General features: G+C 43.1%; 1 protein-coding gene across 1 annotated transcript in view; it reads left to right on the forward strand.

The window, feature by feature from the left end:
- Positions 1–19,371, forward strand: part of LOC309602473 (protein unc-13 homolog B) — a gene marked incomplete at its 5' end in the record, with an annotated part of 221,394 nt that overhangs the window by 156,170 nt on the left and 45,853 nt on the right. The window contains 9 exons of the mRNA XM_082336061.1: positions 1,786–1,955; positions 2,802–2,917; positions 5,043–5,206; positions 7,429–7,579; positions 8,556–8,624; positions 11,776–11,865; positions 13,329–13,463; positions 14,274–14,407; positions 15,356–15,441. Coding sequence (XP_082192187.1) covers positions 1,786–1,955; positions 2,802–2,917; positions 5,043–5,206; positions 7,429–7,579; positions 8,556–8,624; positions 11,776–11,865; positions 13,329–13,463; positions 14,274–14,407; positions 15,356–15,441 — 1,115 coding nt within the window. The remainder of the gene's footprint in view (positions 1–1,785; positions 1,956–2,801; positions 2,918–5,042; positions 5,207–7,428; positions 7,580–8,555; positions 8,625–11,775; positions 11,866–13,328; positions 13,464–14,273; positions 14,408–15,355; positions 15,442–19,371) is intronic.

Below are 19,371 nucleotides of genomic sequence, written 5' to 3' on the forward strand. Positions count from 1 at the left end.
CTGTGTTTTTAGGCACCCGTGCACTTCTGAACACTGAGCCTCTACAGTACTGCCAGGATGTACATTAGTGCACCGTGTCAGGAACAGAGGATTTCTTTTACATGCTTATGCTGTGCTGCTGGTAGATACGGCAATGCACTTGGCTAAATGTGAGAGCTACAAAGAGCAGCAGTCCAGGCGTTCCCTGCTTGTGAACGCTTGCTGCATCATTTTGTTAAAGGAAGACATACCTTGGAAGTAGTGGAGGAGGAAGGGGAGAATAAAGGCAGGAGAGAAACATTGAACCTTCTTTCTTCTGAACTCTAAATACAGCTTTCATTGCACAGCAAAGGCAGGGAGCAACGATGTTCTCTGCCAGTGAACAGAACTGCCTGGAATTGCCTCTAACTTTCTCCATATAATTCCTCTGTGCTGGAAAAATTGGTAGGAGCTGCATGTGGACATCTGTTAAGCAGTCCTGAAGCACAATAGTGGCAACAGGAGCCCAAATGATTTGTTGGTAGGGAGAATGCAAATACCAGTCACTGCCACATCTTATTGACTGGGCTTAGCAGATCTGTTCTGACCCATTTCTTCCTTCTCCCTGTTGCTTAGCAACAGATGCAGCATGTTGAAGTTAAAAAGGCTGGAAAACAGGCCTTCAGCAGAAGTTGCCTGTTTTCATAGGTTTTATTTCCTTGAGGGCAGACATTTGTAGTGGTTATGGTGAGTAATCACCCTTGTCATGGTCTCATATGAGCATTCAAATTGCTTTATTGTATTGCATGCCCTTTAAATGAGCAGAGCTCGTATAATAAGGTTTTTCTACCCACTTCTGACATCCAGGAGCCTGTTTGTATCTACAAAAGGTGTCTGAACACCTAAAAAGAGGGGGAGGCTGCAAATTCTTCCTTTGCATTTAGCTGGAGGGCCCCGATTCAGCAAACAGTAAACTGCTTTTTGTAATGGAAATGTCTTTACTGATCTGCCCAGGGCACAAAGCTGAGCTGTGAATAATAGACGGAATCAATTCTAGTAATTAAATACCAACTTTATAACTGCTGTATCCCACCCTTTCCTCCCACGGACAGGCAGCATTTGTATCATCATGATTGTAATGTATTACACGTTTGTATCATCATGAGTGTAAGGTACATTAATACGCTACTGCTTTGTGACTGTCTTGAAATAAGAGGGCTATCTCTACCTGAGCTATTTATCTTTTATTAGAAAACAGCATAAAGGGTGTTTGCCATAGGTCTTGACCGTGCTATCCTAGATACTGCACGTGCATAAGCAGAAGTAGCCTTTAACGCCTGGAGCTGAACAGAAGGTCATCGATGGGGAGAGCTATCAGAAACCAGTGAGATGCTCATCGACATTTTTGGCGTGTGTAGCCTGAGTTTACCAGCCTAGCTATCACGAGGCTTTTGTGGACTTACAGCAAAAGCAACAACAGTGAAGAGAATTCCCAAGTTTAGGGAGCTGCTGCTAAGAGTGAGGACGAGCAGGAGAGCCACAGCCACTTAGCAAGTCTGAAGTTGGTTGCAGTCAGGGAGGGCAGCCCTTCAGCAGGCATCTGAAGTGCAGTATCTACCATGTCACAGGAATGTTGAGGGTGCACCAAAAAGTTGTTGTGTAGTGCCTATCAGATGCTTCACTTTTAAATAAATAGGTATTTGTTTACATTTTGTTTATGCATCCCTCTACTGTTGGACAAGTGGGTCAAGAGGAATGTGAAGCATGTAGCATATAAATGTTGGCTACATTATGTGCTCTTCAACATTATGTTTGTCTTGTTTGCAGTGAGTGCCATAATTCTTCTGACCGGATCAAGGTGCGAGTATGGGATGAAGATGATGACATCAAGTCTCGCGTCAAGCAGAGACTGAAACGCGAGTCGGATGATTTCCTGGGGCAGACAATCATCGAAGTCCGTACTCTGAGTGGAGAAATGGATGTGTGGTACAACCTTGGTGAGCAGGGCTTTGGGATTGAAAATGTGTCACATGTTAGTTTGGGAATGTTCAAAAACACTTGGGAGCATCTGGGCAGTTTGCAATTAAAAAAAAATAATAAATAAAACCCCAAAAAAGAGACCCATAATTTCAAGGGGCCTATGATGGTGCTGTGGAGCAGCTGCAAGGCTTTGATCCCATTTAAAATGAAGAGGAGGAGTATAACATGTCAGAAGGGTGATGGGTTTTCCGTGTCAGGCATTGGAAAGTACAACAGGTAAATGCTTGGAGCAGGGTTGGATTCCACCTGTGCTGAAGATATTTCCTCTCCTGTGCCCTTTTTTATGCCGACACAAACATTTTACCAGTCTCTGAGACCTGCAAGTGCACTGCACTGGGCTGGGAAGTGTTGAGACCTTTCCAAGTGGCCAAAATAGAACATTGTAGAAAGTACGGACAAGTAACCAGATGGTGCTGAGCTGACAGGCATAGTAATAATCCTAGGAGGTCCAAAGTCTTGATAGGGACAACCAGCAATTCCCAGGAGCTCAGTACTGTGGACCGATGTGAATTCCACATCGGTCAGCCCTGTTCTCAGAAAAGGGATCTGTCCTTGGTGGTTCTAGTTCAGCTGACTGAATCCAAGGCCAAGGACCCTGTAGCCCATTTGCTGTCAGAAGGACTGGCTTACAGTCAGTCTTTTGAAGTTTTGAAAGAAAAAAGTCAGAAGTTTTCTCCGTGGTGACTCTGATCACAAGCTTAGCCTGAGCTTCCACCAAGTTTCTTTTCCAGTGTTTTTACCCCAAGATGGCTGTGCTCCGAACATGAAAAATGCATGTAATTGCTGATGATTTTTCCTTCTAGAGAAGCGAACGGATAAGTCTGCAGTGTCTGGGGCTATTCGCCTGCAAATCAGCGTGGAGATCAAAGGCGAGGAGAAGGTGGCTCCATATCATATTCAGTACACTTGCCTTCATGAGGTAAGAAGCGGGTTGAGCTCAGTCATCACCATGTCCCTTCTGTCTCTTGAAGAAGTAATTTTCTGACCTTTATTTCCTTGAAATGTTTCTCCTTGCCTTAGATGAGCTTTCTTTTCCCTGCTGTGCAGGCCTGGAAGCACGCTGAATCATCAGACCCGCATTTGTCAGGAGGGCAAAGAAGGCTTTAGGGTGTCTCCCCTGCGCTGAGGGCTGGCTGGCTCAGTCTGTCCCACTGTCACAGCTGTGCTTCTGTCAGGCAGAGATCACGCATTGGTCCAACTCAGAGCCCCCTGTGGGTTTAACGTGGAGAAACCTCTGAATTTCGTTGAGCGATGTTTTCAGCATGTGTTGTACCTATGTCTTTTTTTAGAGAAGGCATACTAAAATGCTTTATGAGTAAATTCTGATCCAGGGAGGGCTTTGACTCTGGCTGTTGAGTGATGCAGATGTTGGTGTTATAAATTCTTCTGTGCTGCTGAACTGGTGTATAGCTATGAACAAATCTTCTGTTGGGCAATAGAAGATAAGCTGCGGTTTCTGGGTACTGACCTGTCTCAGGGTGGACTAAGCTGGGCAGGCAGTGCTGCAGAAGTTGGGAGAAATTCAAAGATGACTTGTGAGAAGGACTAAAGGAAAAACCCTGTCTCAGAGACATGCATGGTGCCCAGTCTGTCTATCAAAGAGAAGGCAGGTGGCAGGGTCATAGAATCATAGAATCATTTAGGTTGGAAAAGACCTTTAAGATCATCGAGTCCAACCATTAACCTAGCACTGCCAAGTCCACCACTAAACCATGTCCCTAAGCACGACATCTACCCACCTTTTAAATACCTCCAGGGATGGGGACTCAGCCACTTCGCTGGGCGGCCTGTTCCAATGCTTAATGACCCTTTTGGTAAAGAAATTTTTCCTAATATCCATCCTAAACCTCCCCTGGCGCAACCTGACTCCCCTGGATCAGTCTCTAAGTGTCTGAATAACAAAGAGTAGTCAGAGCCCCTTTCACCTGACATACAAGAATATCATGAGGTCCAGTGAGGTTTAAGCAAATTCGGATTAGAAAAGAAGGACAGATGTATCACAGGGAGGAATGTCAGCTACGGGAACAACGTATTTATCCAGATCCTGGACTAGATGAGCCCTGTGGTGTCTTCTGGCCTTACGAGGGAACAGACAGATCCAAAGCTTAGAAAAACATCAGTATGCTTCTTTTAGTAGGCTGTGTTGTGTCCTTCAATACATATTAATTGTTTTTTAATTCAGTGATGTCTTCGGTTTGGTAAGCTATTTAGTTTTTTTTGTTCTGAACATGCAAGATCACTTGCTGCCCTTCTTTTTTGCAAATATGTCTCTTTTTAAGTATCACCTTCTTTCATTTGTGTATCATAAAATAAAGACGATTTACAGCTAGAATAATCAGGAAAAACAGTAGTGTAAAGCAGACTCCTTGAGCTCCTAATGAGATCGTTAGACGTTTGCATCCCTTACTACGGGGAGCCAGCTGTCTGAAAGGCTGATGAATGTGTAAGTGACATGAATTTAAGGATTACTGAGAAACCCACTGAACTGAATGTGCAATTTCTGCACAGCCATGATAGCTGAAAGCCTCTGCAGTGTTAGATAAAGTGAGAGGTTATGTTGAATAATAATGCAAGTGTCTAGTTGTTGGGGTGATCTTAAGGATGTCCATTTCAGAAAAAAAAAAAAATCTGTTTGGGTTGTTCTGCTGTGCAGTAATAATTACAAAGCTGATACAGAGCTGTTACATCAGCTGGTTTAAATAGCTTGTCCACGTTAAGGCATTTCATTCTGAAGACAAAAATGTGTAGGTTTGAGAAAACTAATTAGTCTGTGGTTTCACTGCATTGAAGCACTCCTCTGCATCATTCACAATGTCTACTGGGTAAAGTTGTAGGTATGCATGCAAAAAATTCAGCTAGGAGCACTCAAGAAGAAAAGAAGGTAAAAGCAGAAAAATATGTAGTGGGTAGGGGGAAAGAAAGAGGGAGGAGAGCAAAGAAATTTGTGTTAGTGCCTTCTTGTCAGCAGTTCCGAGCTCTTCATGAAAGTCACTTGGAGGCTTTAGCAGCCTCACATATAATTTCATTCCTGTTTTGTATTTCAGAACCTCTTTCACCATCTCACAGATGTGCAAGGGAATGGGGTGGTGAAGATCCCTGATGCCAAAGGAGATGATGCCTGGAAGGTGTATTTTGATGAGACAGCTCAAGAGATCGTGGATGAATTTGCGATGCGTTATGGCATTGAATCAATCTACCAGGCCATGACGTAAGATGCGTTTCGTGTGGTCTTTAGTGCAGATAATCTGTGTAACTCATTGATGTGACTTAATATTTAGAAGATTAAATGTGTTGGTAATGGAAGACTTGGCAGTGACAGCTTCTCCTTATGGGGCTTACTGTGAGCGGAAAGAGACTGCCTGTCTCTGAATCACTGTTTTTCTCAAAGTCTAGAAGTTAATGTCTGACGAAGTGCTGGAATTAAGCATCTATCTGAACAGTTCACGCGAGCACTTTTAAAACTAATTCTAAGGAATTACACCAACTTCAGTAGTGTAAACGACTGTATTTTATTATTGATAGCTGAGCCATTCCTGTTTTAAGACTCTAAAATCTCTATTCAAGCACTCTTCTGTTTAAAAGATTTTGCCCAAGGATCCCACTGAAGACTGCTGGTGATGTGAGAAGGGATGAGATTTTGTGGAAGTGTTTGCCCTACATGTCTGTTGTGGCAATTGATACAATCCTTTGAAGTCACTCATTTCCCAGGTGCTGCTGAAGGCATTTATAGGAAGTCTGAGTAATGGAGCCACAGATTTGTCCTCTTTGGAGATAGGCTAATGCAGTTCTTGATCTTCAAAGAGCATTTTCCTTGTCACTATACTTCACTTGGATTTTGGATTAGCCGGTCTTCCTCTTAAAGACTAGGAGTGCTATGCTTAGCTCATTTCTTATTTCAAATGTAATATTAAATATAGCAGGCAAAAGTGAACTTTTTCACATTAGAAGCTGAAAGTTTTGGAGTCTGGGTCGTTGGATGAGTTGTGATCTGTACTTTTGTCACCTTGCAAGCACCTTCTCTGCATATTGATTTAAGCCAAAGTGGAAAAGAATTGGAAGGTACCTCCAGAGGTCTAGTCCCTGCTTAGAGCAGGGCTAACTTGGAAGTTGGACCAGACTGCTCAGGGCCTCTTTCAGTTTGTTGAAAATTTCGAAGGATGGAGACCCACCACCTATCTGGGCTCCTGTCCTCAGCCTGTATTACTCTGGGAAAGAAATTCCTGGTTGGTATCCAAATTGGAAAATCCTACTTTGAATTTCCTATGCTGTAACTGCTGCATATTGTTGTTTATCTTTTAGTCTTCCTTCTAGAAGGATTTTGGCCTGACTCAATCTTCTCACTAACCCTCCCCTCTCTGCTAAGTAGTCAAGACATTGATTAGATCCCCACTCCTCACGCCTTCTCTTCTTAAGCTAAAAAAAGCTATTTTACGTGCCTGTCATTATCTACCAAGTGCCTAAATGACCAATTGGTACATGGGTATCATGCAGCAAGCAACTTAACCTTGAGGCATCAGTATCATGTTTGCTTGAAATACTGACTTGTGAATTCCTGTGAAATTCTCTCACTGGAGCTTTTTTGGTTATAATCATTCATAGGTTAACTCGCACAGAAGCTAATGTCTGTGATGAGTCCCTTAAGGAGAAAGCTACATTTAGAAAATAGTTCCCAAATTAGGCTGGGAGCTCAGTGAGGATTCTTGCTTAAAAATGGCCCAACTCTCCTGTCTGTTGGAATGAACTTTACTTCTCATGTCTCATAATATAAGACCTCTTAAGCTCTGGGGGTTTTTTTCCCCTTATGTCTAACAGATTTTTTTTGATTGTTTAATCATTTCACAGGCCCGGATGCTTCTGGCATAATTTTGAGATTTCCTGCAGGAGGGTTCCTTACACTTTAATGAGAGTAGTTAAATGGGAGAATGCAAACGAGCGTGCACACTTCCTGCAGGCTGGAAGGGTTAGCCCTAAGGAATCACATATCAGTGCAGCACAGAAATATTAGCGTGTGGTCTTGATGTGCTTGAAGGCTTTGCAATTGCTGCTGCCTCATGTCACCTCAGAACCTGTGGCTGCCTCAAGTGACAGCAAATTATACAGATTTCCTTGTGCTGGGCTTGGTTCTAGGAATTGGCATCAGGACCCAGGGTATCACCTAAGTCACAAGCTGTTGGCAACAAATAGTTGAGGAGCTATTTTATGATTTGGAAAGGACTGTAGTGAAGGGATTTCTCTTGTTTCAAGCATAGCTGTTGTCTAGATGCCATCTTTCTGAAAAAGCTCTGAGACGTCAGAGATTTACAGAAAGGAAGAAAACATAACTTTCATCTGTTCATGGTGCCAGACAGATTAAGGGGGATATTAAAGGGCTGGAGTCAAGTTGTGCTACACAAAAGAAACAGAATGACTTACAGAAATGTCCTTTTGCAGGCATTTTGCATGTCTCTCGTCTAAATACATGTGCCCAGGCGTGCCAGCTGTGATGAGCACCTTACTTGCCAATATCAATGCTTATTATGCGCACACCACTGCCTCCACAAATGTGTCTGCTTCGGACCGCTTTGCAGCCTCCAATTTTGGGGTATGTTTGCGTGTTTGGTGATGTTACAATTGGACTTCTGTCATTTGCCTGTGGTGCTTCTGCCTTTCAATAAATAACTTGTTCTGTTTAAGGAACATTAAATCTGTGCGGAGTTGGAAGCTGTAGAGCTCTTCTAGTCTAGACAAAGAGAGTGGTTTTATTGTTGTTCTCACACATTTTAGGTATTAATCAGTGTAATGCATTGTGATGTGTATTCTTTGCGTTCAAATTACACTGCAGCACAGATGGTATGGAAATGAGCAAATAATATTAAACTCTGTGTGGTGACGCTGTTGATGAAATATACTGTGCGATCTGATTGTTTCAGAACTTTGTTTTTAAAAACAGCAACTGCTTTAAGGTAAAAAAAAAAGTCTACACCCTAATGGTTAAAATGTTTTTTGTATAACGTGGTGGAGTTGAGCGTGCTAGAAAAGTATTTGGAAAAGGTCATGCTTCCCATCAGACTGAAAATTTATAGATTGAATGAGGAGGTCTTCACAATGCCAAACCAGAATCCAGTGGAGAGACCTGACCTTGAGAAGCTAGTCATGGGAAGCCTGTAATACTTATCACTGAACTAATAGATAAGATCTTGGAGCTGTGTCATTGCTCTGAAATAGACCCTTTTCTGCCTATTCCTTTATTCATCTCTGAATAAATATTTTCTCTTAAATATAAGTTTGGTGCAAATTGCAGACTAGAAATCGGAGGGTTTTTTGTTCTGCCTGTACTTCAGAGTGATAATGCAATATTTTTCTGACAATAGTAATGTTACACAGACTTCAGAAGTAATTACAGTATAAGAGTAAATCCAAGAATCGAAAGAAAATACTGTTTGCACAATACCATACATCCATATTGCTTCCTCCTGCTCTCCTGAGATCTGACACTAATTCCCTGATACGCTGCTGCTTACTCTGAACATCGATTGGACAGTGATGATATGTGATATTTATTGGTTTCTGCTCCACAGAAAGAACGATTTGTGAAGCTTCTGGACCAGCTTCATAATTCACTTCGGATTGATCTCTCAATGTACAGGGTAAGTGGGAATAAACAGAATCCTTTGAAGCATTCTGGTGGGCAGAGGGGAAACGCACCATTTGGATTTCTCTTACATTTCTAACCTTTTGGGTAGTTTGTGTCCTATGGAATTGTCATGACAAGCTTGTTGGTCGAATATACCATTTTATTTTCCTCATGGATAGAACTTAAACCATGTTTTTTTCTTCCATTATAACTTCCTCAAGACTTCTGAAATAATTTAAGGATTGTGAACTATGCTCATCTCTGATACTCTCCCAGAAATGCAAGTTGGCTTGGATTAATGAATTTGGATTATTTTTATCAGCTACTTCAGGTATCATCTACAAAGGGAAAACAGACTTGTTCTCCCCTAGTAAGACAGAAATCTTTTAGAGGACTTGCAGCCATGTTGTCACTTATTTTAGGTTTGGCAAACGCGGATCGCTGTCCCTGACTCTGGATCTACAAGATGTACTCTCAGGTTGAGATGCCCCCCGCTTCAGCGTGTTGGGAAGAGCTGAGTTTCAAATGTTGGCATCAGTCCATCAGGCTTCTTAAACCCTCTAGTTTCTTTCTTTGCTACTCCAGAGTCAACATAGTCTTACCATGTGACTTGGCTTTTTTTTTTTTTTATATTCCTTACTATATTATTTTAATTAGTGATTAATTCATTGAAAATTTTAAAAATGGTGGCAAAATGTGAGCTGTAATTTTATTTATTTATTTTAAAGTAGATCCTCTTCTGGTTAGTGCAGTTATCTGAAACACAGTAAAACATACAGAGGAAGGAAACAGGAGCAGACTGAGAGGAGAAGTGCATTTGGAAGACAAACAAGAAGGACAAGGGGCAAGGTGAAAAAGAAGATAAAAGGAATGTCGTGTAAAGAGCTATTCTAAGACTACATTACTAGTAAGAGAAAGTCTAAAGAGAGCACTGATCCACTGAGTAGCAGAGGGAAAATTATCAACACATGGCAATAGGAATCTGTAGTGGTGATGCCTTTTGTGTTTGCTTGGTCTTCAATAAAAGCTGCTTTCCGGTGGCTAATGCAACTAAACCTTGCACAAACGAGTAAGATCTTACGTAAAGGACCAGGAAAGATTTGTGTAGTTTAAATAATTTAGATATTATCTAATTGGCAGTCTGTTTAGAAAAATGGCTGAAGCAGTTTGGGAGCTCTTAGTAATTGTTTTAAGACCCCTGAAGGGCAGGTTAAGTTCTGGAAGAAAAAGGTGTTAGCTTCCAGCTTTCCAGACAGGAGATGGCAATTTACAACTTAAATTTCTCAGATTAAGCCTCCCCCTTCCCCTAATTTAATCAAGCTATTTGTAAGCACTTAAAACAATGAATAACCAGCAGTGTGGATTTGTGAAAAAGAAAGTGTCAAGCCTGTGTGTGTTCCTTCCAGGGCAGGGTGGCAGGTGAGGGGAGAGATGGAGCCCTCTCAAGAGTAGCTCCAAGCCACCCTCTGAATAATTATTTTGAAAAGTGTTTTGTGAGCAAGTGCAGTAATTCTGTATGCATGTCAGTTGTTCTTTTTTTTGGTTGGTTGGTAGCTGACATAAGCGTAGAGGAGGTTGAATTTCAATATAGATAATGTTATCTTTTCCTGATTTTTATTCCTAATTAAGAACACACATTCAGTCCCCAGCATTCATCCAATGGTTTGTGTTTAAGTCTTGATCCATGGAAGTCTGATTTTGGTAAATACCCTGAGTGCCAGAGAGTCCCTGTGTGCACAACTTAACTTTAAAAGGGGAGTTGTCTAGGAATGAACATCTACGAATGACTGTAAAGAGCATTAAATTGCTCGCAGTGGTTAGCTGAACTGCAGCAATACTTGATTGCTGTCAAGAGACAGCATATTTTTCTGCAAGTCCTCAGTAATAAATGAAAACTTGTTCCCCTCTGCCCTTTTTACCTTTGTCTCTGATAATTTTTGAATGTGCAAATATGAAGAGACTACCCAAGTGAAGGCTGCCTTTGCTGGTTTACTTGCAGCAAAACCAATCACATTAGCTTGAAGGTAAGAACATGCTGAGGAATATGAACACTGTTAAAGGACATAGGAAGGAAAGAGAGGGAATGTAGGAAAGGGCACGCTGCCTGAGGTCAGAAGGGGAACAGTCTCTTGCAAGAAGCAACACTTCCTGCATTCAGTGTATGCATTTACATGCATATACATATACATATACACATGCACACACGTGCACATGTGTATCATAGTTGGAAGGGACAATGAGATTTCTAATTTCAGTGGAACCCAGAGACTGGAGGAGGAAGCTATGGGATAGCTCTTGTCGATAGGATGAGAGGAAACGGCCTCAAGCTGCGCCAGGGGAGGTTTAGGTTGGATATTAGGAAAAACTTCTTCACTGAAAGGGTGGTCAGGCATTGGCACAGGCTGCCCAGGGAAGTGGTTGAGTCTCCATCCCTGGAGGTATTTAAAGAGCAGATAGACGTGGTGCTCGAGGACATGGTATAGTGATGGACTTGGCAGTGCTAGGTTAACAGTTGGACTCGATGATCTTAAGGGTCTTTTCCAACCTTAATGATTCTATGATTCTATGGCTGTGGACAGTGGGGTGGTGGGCAGAGTATGTAAAATAAATGCATTAGAGTGAAGGAGGCGCTGAAGGATACGTGCTTATCTTGGCAAATTGGATGTTACGGGCAACTGAGTGGTTACAATGACTTTTTACAGGGATCAGCGCTCATCTTCCCTTCTCAGTCCAGTTTATTTCTCTGTAGAGGTTGCTAATATACCACACCTCTTGGTGTCTCAGAAGAGAAGCCAGAAACCAAGTGGTGAGTGCAGAAAGGAGAGGGCCCACATAAGCAACCTCAAGCAAGAGGTCAGGGCTGCCGGTGGCAAGGCTGTTGCTCCCTGCCTGCTCCTTCTGCAGCCAAGGAGAGATCTGCTGCTGCCGAGGACTGTCAGTCTCCTGGCATCCACAAACTTTACGTTCATATGAGAAGCTATTTAATTAAGCAAACAGATAAGCTCCTGCAGCAAAAAGGCCTTATTTATTGAGCATTGTTTTGACTGGTACAGGCTTCTCGAGCAGGAAATGTTTCCAAGACTCTTTCCTTATTTAGCACATGCTTGAAGCCTTGCATGGATCCGACTGTGCTTTCCAACAGGATTTCCCTTTTTTGTCAACAGAATAACTTCCCAGCCAGCAGCCGCGAACGGCTGCAGGACCTGAAGTCTACAGTGGATTTGCTGACCAGCATCACTTTTTTCAGGATGAAGGTAGTGTTATGGGTGGGGCTGGGAATGGGGCCTCTGCAGTTTTTACCACAGGAGTTGGTTTCCCATTTTCAAACCATTCTTTCATGTTGTTGTGCTTTAGACACTTAGGGAAACTGGAGGTCATCTGCTGACCATGTAATAAACATTCACATTTTATCTTTACTTCACTGTATTTTGCATCATGAAGATGAAGGTTGTTTCTTCCCTGGGGTTCTTCAGTCATAAATATGGCACAACATAATTTAAAAAAAAAAAAAAAAAAAAGGAGGAAAAAAGAAAATTGTCTGGTTTTAGGAAGATAATTTACTTTTGTTAATAGCATTAAGAAGCTTTTCCTGTAAAACTGCCTGCAACATTTATCAGTCACTACCATCTCTTCACCATCTTTTATCTAGTAAATATTTTAAAATTTATTTCTTGGAGGGCAAGATACTGAAATGGAATAGTATCTCTCAGTAGAAATCCCAGAGAGTTGTTATGAATGCTAATGTGCTGGTTCTGTAGTTAAGTTTATTGTTCTAGCAATGTGTAATGAGATTATTTTTAATTCCTGATTTTTGTTCCTAAATTTTTTTAAAAATACTGTTGTAGGCTAGCACATGTCACTTAGTAATCTTTGTATTATCAAAACCAAAGCAAGTCTTTAATTTGGGCTATTTCAGGAAGTGCTTAAAATTTTACTCTTAAGCCCCAGGGTAAATGATGGTTTAGAACTTTATTTTGAAACTGTTCTTTCAGACAATATGTCTGTATTGAAAACTTGCCTTTACTCTGAAAAATTTAGAGTTAGTGGCAATATCAAAATTGTCTCGGGTTATAGTTTTATTCGCAGGCCAATGCTTGCATATCTGTTTAGTTTAAAGGAACCCTGCAGTGTTTTTGTAAAGTAGCCTAACAATGAAATAATGAAAAGAGCTGTTGTTGCAAGCGGAGAAGGCATATCATCCCTAAGGATTCTGGTGTGCTTTAAAATTCAGTAAAGCTTGTGAAGAAAGATGTCCTTAAAGAAAGTTATTGTATTTAAAGGCGTGTGAGCAGGTCTTCAGCAAGACTTTCCAGATAAGATGTAATGTGCTCCACTAGTCAGTTGCATGTTCTTCCAGTATTTTAAAAGATTGCTCTCTGGCTTCACAGCAAAATCGTATAAATTCAGCAGAAATTGTGTATGCTTGTCTCAGATTATACACATATCAAGCCACATGATTTATTCATTCTGAAGAACCTTCCTTGGCACTTCAAAATCTCTTCTGTGCTGCAAATGGTCCTACAGGGACATAAGTGGTGTCGCTGCTGTTTTATGCTTGGGGAGAGTGACCCATTCGTGGTTTCAGGTCACTGATAGCACAAGTGGCTGAACGCACATCCACCAAGTCCTGGGTAGTTCCCAGACTGGTGACTTGTCCTTTCCCTGTTTGATTTATGAACAGTGCTTTGTTTGACTCTCTTTGTTGTCTCATTGCCAGGTCCAAGAGCTGCAGAGTCCACCCCGAGCCAGCCAGGTAGTGAAGGACTGTGTAAAAGCTTGCCTCAACTCCACCTACGAGTACATTTTCAACAATTGTCATGAGCTGTACAGTCGCGAGTACCAGACAGATCCTGTGAGTAGCTGATAAGCGGGCAGAAATCCAAGTTTCTGATTTTCTTAAGATAGTAACAAGAATACTAATTGATATAAAATGCCACGCAAACAGAATTATTTGACTTGTTATCTTCTGAATGCACAAAACTTGTAATCAATTAATGAGCACTAATTAGTAAATGGAGGATGATAATTGTTTTACACTAACTAATTATGATTCGTTTTGCCAGCCTCAGCTATTTTATTTCATGAGCAGTTATTTGTGAAGGGAAGGTTTCATGCAGCTTTGAGTGAGCAAAAGCCAATTAGAGCAAATGTAGACTAATCAAGAAGACTGTCTTTAGCATAGATAAACTTCAAGCAGTGAAATTTTACCTTGTTTTCTAGCACCCAGTGTCCTGCACTGGGCTTAGGAGGTACCTCTAGACACAAACTGTTCTCATATCCATGAGAGCTCTACTGGCCACTCTGCAGTAATGCACACACCGTGTGTCAACGTGGATGTAGTCATCAGCCCAGGTGCCTAAAAAGCTTAGAACAAGCTTAGAGAAAATGATGTCATGGCAGGTCTCCTGGAGCCTGACCTGTTCTTGGCATGGTAAATGACAAAATGGGGATTATTTGGGTTTGAGGCCACTGGTAAGCAACATGGTTTGCTGCGTTTTGCATTAGATCATGCAAGTTGCCAGCAGACGCTAATAATTTTAAGCTCTTCAGAAGAAAGGGTGCACAGGTAATTAGTGTTTGGAGTTCACATGGTGATCTACATTTGTCAGCTTTTTCTTTCCCCTTTAAATTTACACTGATTTTCCTATGGCTTCCTTCCCAGAACAAAAATCAGGACCTTCCTCCTGAGGAACAGGGCCCCAGCATCAGGAACCTGGATTTCTGGCCCAAGCTCATCACTTTGATAGTTTCCATCATAGAAGAGGATAAGAATTCTTATACCCCAGTCCTGAATCAGTAAGAATCTTCCATGTCCTGTACGGCTAATGCTAGTCTCTGTGTGCTCTGCTTTGTTTGTTAAACTGCTTTCTATCTCTTCTGTCACTTGTGTATTTATAGAAGTACTTATCTTGTCTGTCTGTCTTTCTGTCTTATCTGTCTCTGTCTATATAAATAACTCTTTTTGATTGGGATGGAAGAGTTTCAAAAAGTTCAGTTACGATGGCGTTCGAGCACAAACACCCTGATTATTACAATCCTGAACTCAGGGAGGCACCTGATGGGGTGAGAGTTCTTTTGGTTTTTTCTGATGTTGAGCAGTTCTGAGATGCACATTAATGCACACAGTGGTGCCGTGGTGACACCGCCTTACGCTGTGATTGAGGAGCGTGGTGTTCAGTGCCGCACTGGGAGACTGCATTGGGTGGGGTTGGCACAGCATTGGAAAGGACCCTGAAACCGGTCTGTTTAAGCAGTGGATACTCCTCCAGCAGTCCCACAGGGCGGGAGAGGGGGAGATACCTGACAAGGTATTATACGCAGAGCTGGATTATGCCCTAGTGATCATTGATTTAACATGGCAGGGACACCTGATTAGTGCTCACCTGTCAGCCTAGTAATCCTAGGAAAAAAGAAAATAAAAAAAGGCAATACGGACAGAAAAGGGGAAAAAGGTGCAAGGGCATTGAGATCACATTCCCAGAATTATTGTATGCATCTCTTCTAGGAGAGACATCCAGGGCCTGGCTTTTTGAGTTAAAACCAGTCTCAACAGCAGTGATGTTTTCAGGTTATTTCATCTATGCCACAGAGTCCAGTCCATGGTTTCCAATTTCCACCTAATCATTTATCTAGGGTGAAGGAAGCATCTGTAATGTTGTGCTTTTCAGCTTGTAGTTTAGCTCATAATAAAGAAGAGCCCTTTGCTCTGATACATGCCAAAGCCTTTCCCAAATGTCCCCGCAGGTTTCCTCAGGAGCTTGCGGTTGGGAAGATCAGCGCAGAGGTGATGTGGAGTCTTTTTGCCCAGGATATGAAATATGCCATGGAAGGTAAGAGAATTCCTCATTGCTGCCCGCCGACTTGTTGCTGATCTCTTATTCTCCATCCATTTGGTGCAAATGGGGCTTAAGCACATTAGCAGCACGGCTGTTTGGAGCAGGGATTTGTAGTGGTTTGTTTGTGGGCAGCTGCTTTATGGGTGAGAATTGCGGCTGAAATCTGCATGAGCCCTAGACCTGTGTGTCAGGCTGTGTTGCAAGCTGTTTATTGTCATCCCATCTGGTTTGAAATCAGAAGTTCACTTTGGCCTGAGGATACGATGGCTTAGATCAGCAGCAGCTTCTTTCTGCAATGTACAATGGTAGAAAATGGCTGGAGACGTAGGTGGACACTGGGTTGTGCCATGGCTGTAGTTCTCTGGATGATACAGCATAGACAGACTAAACCATTGGTGGAAACATGCTGTTAGAACAAATCCTCCTGCAGACATCTTCATTTTGAATTCGTCTTTGCATAATTCCACCAGACTCCTAGCAAAGGAGAAATTGTACTGTTTCTGACTTAGGCGTGCAGAGCCCAGCAAGCTCCCAGAAGGAATTCTGCTACTTGCAGTACTCTTCTGATGGTTGATTACAGTTTCTGAACTTGGTTTTGGGTCTATAAACTCATTTTCACAATGTAATCAGCTGCTTAGAGAGCATCCAGCTCCCACTGGCTCTGCAGCTGTGGTAGCAGTTGTTTTCCCAGTATTTTGCAGGGTCAGGCTTTATGATCATCTGTAACGTGATATTGTGATAAAAGAGAAGGGCCAGTGCTGCCTACGGCATGCTAGCTGTATTCAGATTCCAAAACCAAGCCAAGTTACTGCTTTTGGTCACTCACAAAATTATGCTCAATCCATTTTCCCCCCAGTTTGATCTAAACTGACTTACAGGAGTGACAGCCTATTAGGCTCTTACTTCAGACTGCTAGAAAAAAACTTCTGCCAGCTAAGAGAGTTTCCTGCATTTTGTTCTTCGGGAACAGTCTGTGGGGTTGCTCTGTAAGTGAAGAAGATTGACTCCATCTATTTCTTAGTCAACACAACAGGGGTAGAGACTGTGCTGGGGGGGGACGCCCTTTGCCAGCTCTAGGCTTGAACTCAGCAGGATGCAGGTCTGGATGAAATGTTCTCACTTCTGTGTTAGGAACTTTTTGTATATGCTTGTACCCCACAGTGCCTTTGTCTTGTGATGTCGTGTTGATGTAAGAACAGACACTGGGAAGAAGGACTAAGACCTACTAACTGTGTTGAAGAGTCTCTTTTATAGTGACTGTCACTACTTGCTCATGCATAGAGATAAGGCAACTGTGATAACTTCATATTCACTTTCCCTAGAAACTGTTTGATCCTGCAACCATTTTGGCTCCTCTTTCCACCTTGTCCTTACTTACCCCTGTGCACTCACCCTCAGGAATTTATAATGCAGTTTGCTCTTCTATATGTTGAAAGTGCTGTATCTTCCTCCTTTCCCAGCAGCCATGAGAACTGGATCTCTCCAGGTCTAGTTGCTGACTTTCCCAAGGTTCCTTTTCCCTGTTGCATCCAAAATGCAGCTGCAAAAAGGTTACTGGTTGTGTGTGTGAATTTGACTGTGTATTGTGTTTGCACAGCAAGGTTTTGGCAGCAGAGGGGCTACAGGGGTGGCTTCTGTGAGAGGCTGCTAGAGGCTTCCCCTGTGTCTGATGGAGCCAAGGCCACTGGCTCCAAGACAGAGCCACCGCTGGCCAAGGCCGAGCCCATCAGCGACAGCGGTAGCACCTCTGGGAGAACATAGTTAAGAAGGCGAGGGGGGAGACCTGCACAACAGCAATTGTAGCAGAAGAGAGGCGTGAGAATACGTGAGAGGCAGAGCCCTGCAGACACCAAGGCCAGTGCAGAAGGAGGGGGAGGAGGTGCTCCAGGCGACAGAGCAGAGATTCCCCTGCAGCCCCTGGGGAAGACCATGGTGAGGCAGGCTGTCCCCCTGCAGCCCATGGAGGTCCGCAGTGGAGCAGAGATCCACCTACAGCCCCTGGAGGACCCCACGCTGGAGCAAGGGGATACCCAAAGGAGGCTGTGACCCCGTGGGAAGCCCGCGCTGGAGCAGGCTCCTGGCAGGACCTGTGGCCCCGTGGAGAGAGAAGCCCAGGCTGGAGCAGGTTTGCTGGCAGGGCTGGTGACCCCGCGGGGGACCCACGCTGGAGCAGTCTGCTCCTGAAGGACTGCGCCCCGTGGAAGGGACCCACGCTGGGGCAGTTCGTGAGGAACTGCAGCCCTGGGAAGGGCTCACGCTGGAGCAGTGCGTGGGGGACTGTCTGCCGTGGGAGGGACCCCACGCTGGAGCAGGGGCAGAGTGTGAGACTGTTTTGCATGGCTCTGTTTCATTGCCAGTGCCCAAGTTAACTTTGCCTCCCAGGTTTTCTCTGTTTACATCTCATACCGTGTCCCCTTTGATTCTCTCCTCCCTGGTGAATCTGGGCTTACTTTAACTTTTCCTGACATCCTTCTGGATGCTTGTGAGCTTCTTAAGACAAGGATTGGCATAATGTTTCCACCCGTGAGTTCATCAGTGCACAGCAAGTACTTGCTGAAAGAGCATCCCTCTTCAAAGTGTTTCTTGGTGAGAAAAGTTGACACAAAGACAGATGATGGACGAGAAAGGGTTTGCATTTTGAACGAAAGCTGAAAAACTGCATGGTACATGTATTTGTACTCTAGCTGTGCAAGTCCTGCAGGAGTATTGAACAATGATAGAGTCTGTGCTGGTGTGTGTCTCTTCCAAATATATATTCAAGAAATCCTCAGGGAGCAAAATTCTATTTGAGGCAAATGTGATTCCTCACTGCTTTGCTCTCCAGAAACTTATGAAGATAACCTTTATAACAAGCTCCACAATAATTCAATTACAGGCCAGACTACATGTATTTTAAATACAGATGATTGGATTAGCTCGCTGCATTTTTTTTTTAAATGAGGGGAAAAAAGGGATTAAAGGAAACAGATTAAGTGATGTGAAGGATGATGATTAGATTTACTGTCCTCAGCTCCTGGCTCTGTCATTTCTCAGTTTGAGTTGTTAATTTCTCTACCAGTTTAACTACACCAAGAGTTTCTTATTCCTGCCTTTGCCAGTTTGTGGAGTAATCCCTGGATACATTTTCTGGTGTGCTCCAAGATCTGTATGCATCAGGAGCTTTCTGCAACAAAAGCTAATCTGTTTTGTGGAGATACGTGCACATGAACCCAGAGTATAATACTTGCTCCTAACTTTCTTCATGGTGTTTTCCCTTATGTTCTGTTCCTAAGTCCTGGATAACATGAGCTCATTCACCTCACCAAGTGGTAAGTTCATGCTCCTTAGTAGAGTTTATAGTTGTGAGTAGGCAAAGACTTTCATTTGCTACCTGTAGTTTTACCACTTTGGATGTAGTTGCTAATATTAGCTTTAGTGTCCTGTAGTTTTATGCCAGTGATGAGCAGATCTGCAAAGAAGATGTGGAAGACCATACTGCTGTTGCAGAAATGGAGGGCATGCACTGCTTAGGAGAATCCTGTTCTGGCTAGTCACTCCAGCTGTTTTTTGCCTGAGCAGTTCTGGGTGAGACAGTCTTTGCTGGGTTCCAGGCATTAAGCTGTAGATAGCATCTGATGGAGAATAACTGGTGAGGTCAGAGCTCTAGTTCATGTGTGGCTCTATTCCTTCCCTCCTGGCCGGGGTGATGATTCAGGGTCTCTGGCCCTTATGCTCTGCAGTGGTAGTAAATTTTCTTCTAGCTTAAAGGCCATGCAATGGCTTTGGTGTAGAAAGAGCGCGGGCCTGGCTATGTGAAACTGCCCCTTCCCTCCTTCCAGCCTCATGCTTCCACGTTGCTCTCCGGTGGAAGAGAGTTGGGAGGCTCAGGTGGTAGATGGCTTCTCTGAGTTGGAGAGCAGTGCCTGGCTGCATGAGTTGTTCTCC

The sequence above is a fragment of the Platalea leucorodia genome (genome assembly GCF_965183815.1).
Source record: "Platalea leucorodia genome assembly, chromosome: Z".
Classification (NCBI taxonomy): Eukaryota; Metazoa; Chordata; class Aves; order Pelecaniformes; family Threskiornithidae; genus Platalea; species Platalea leucorodia.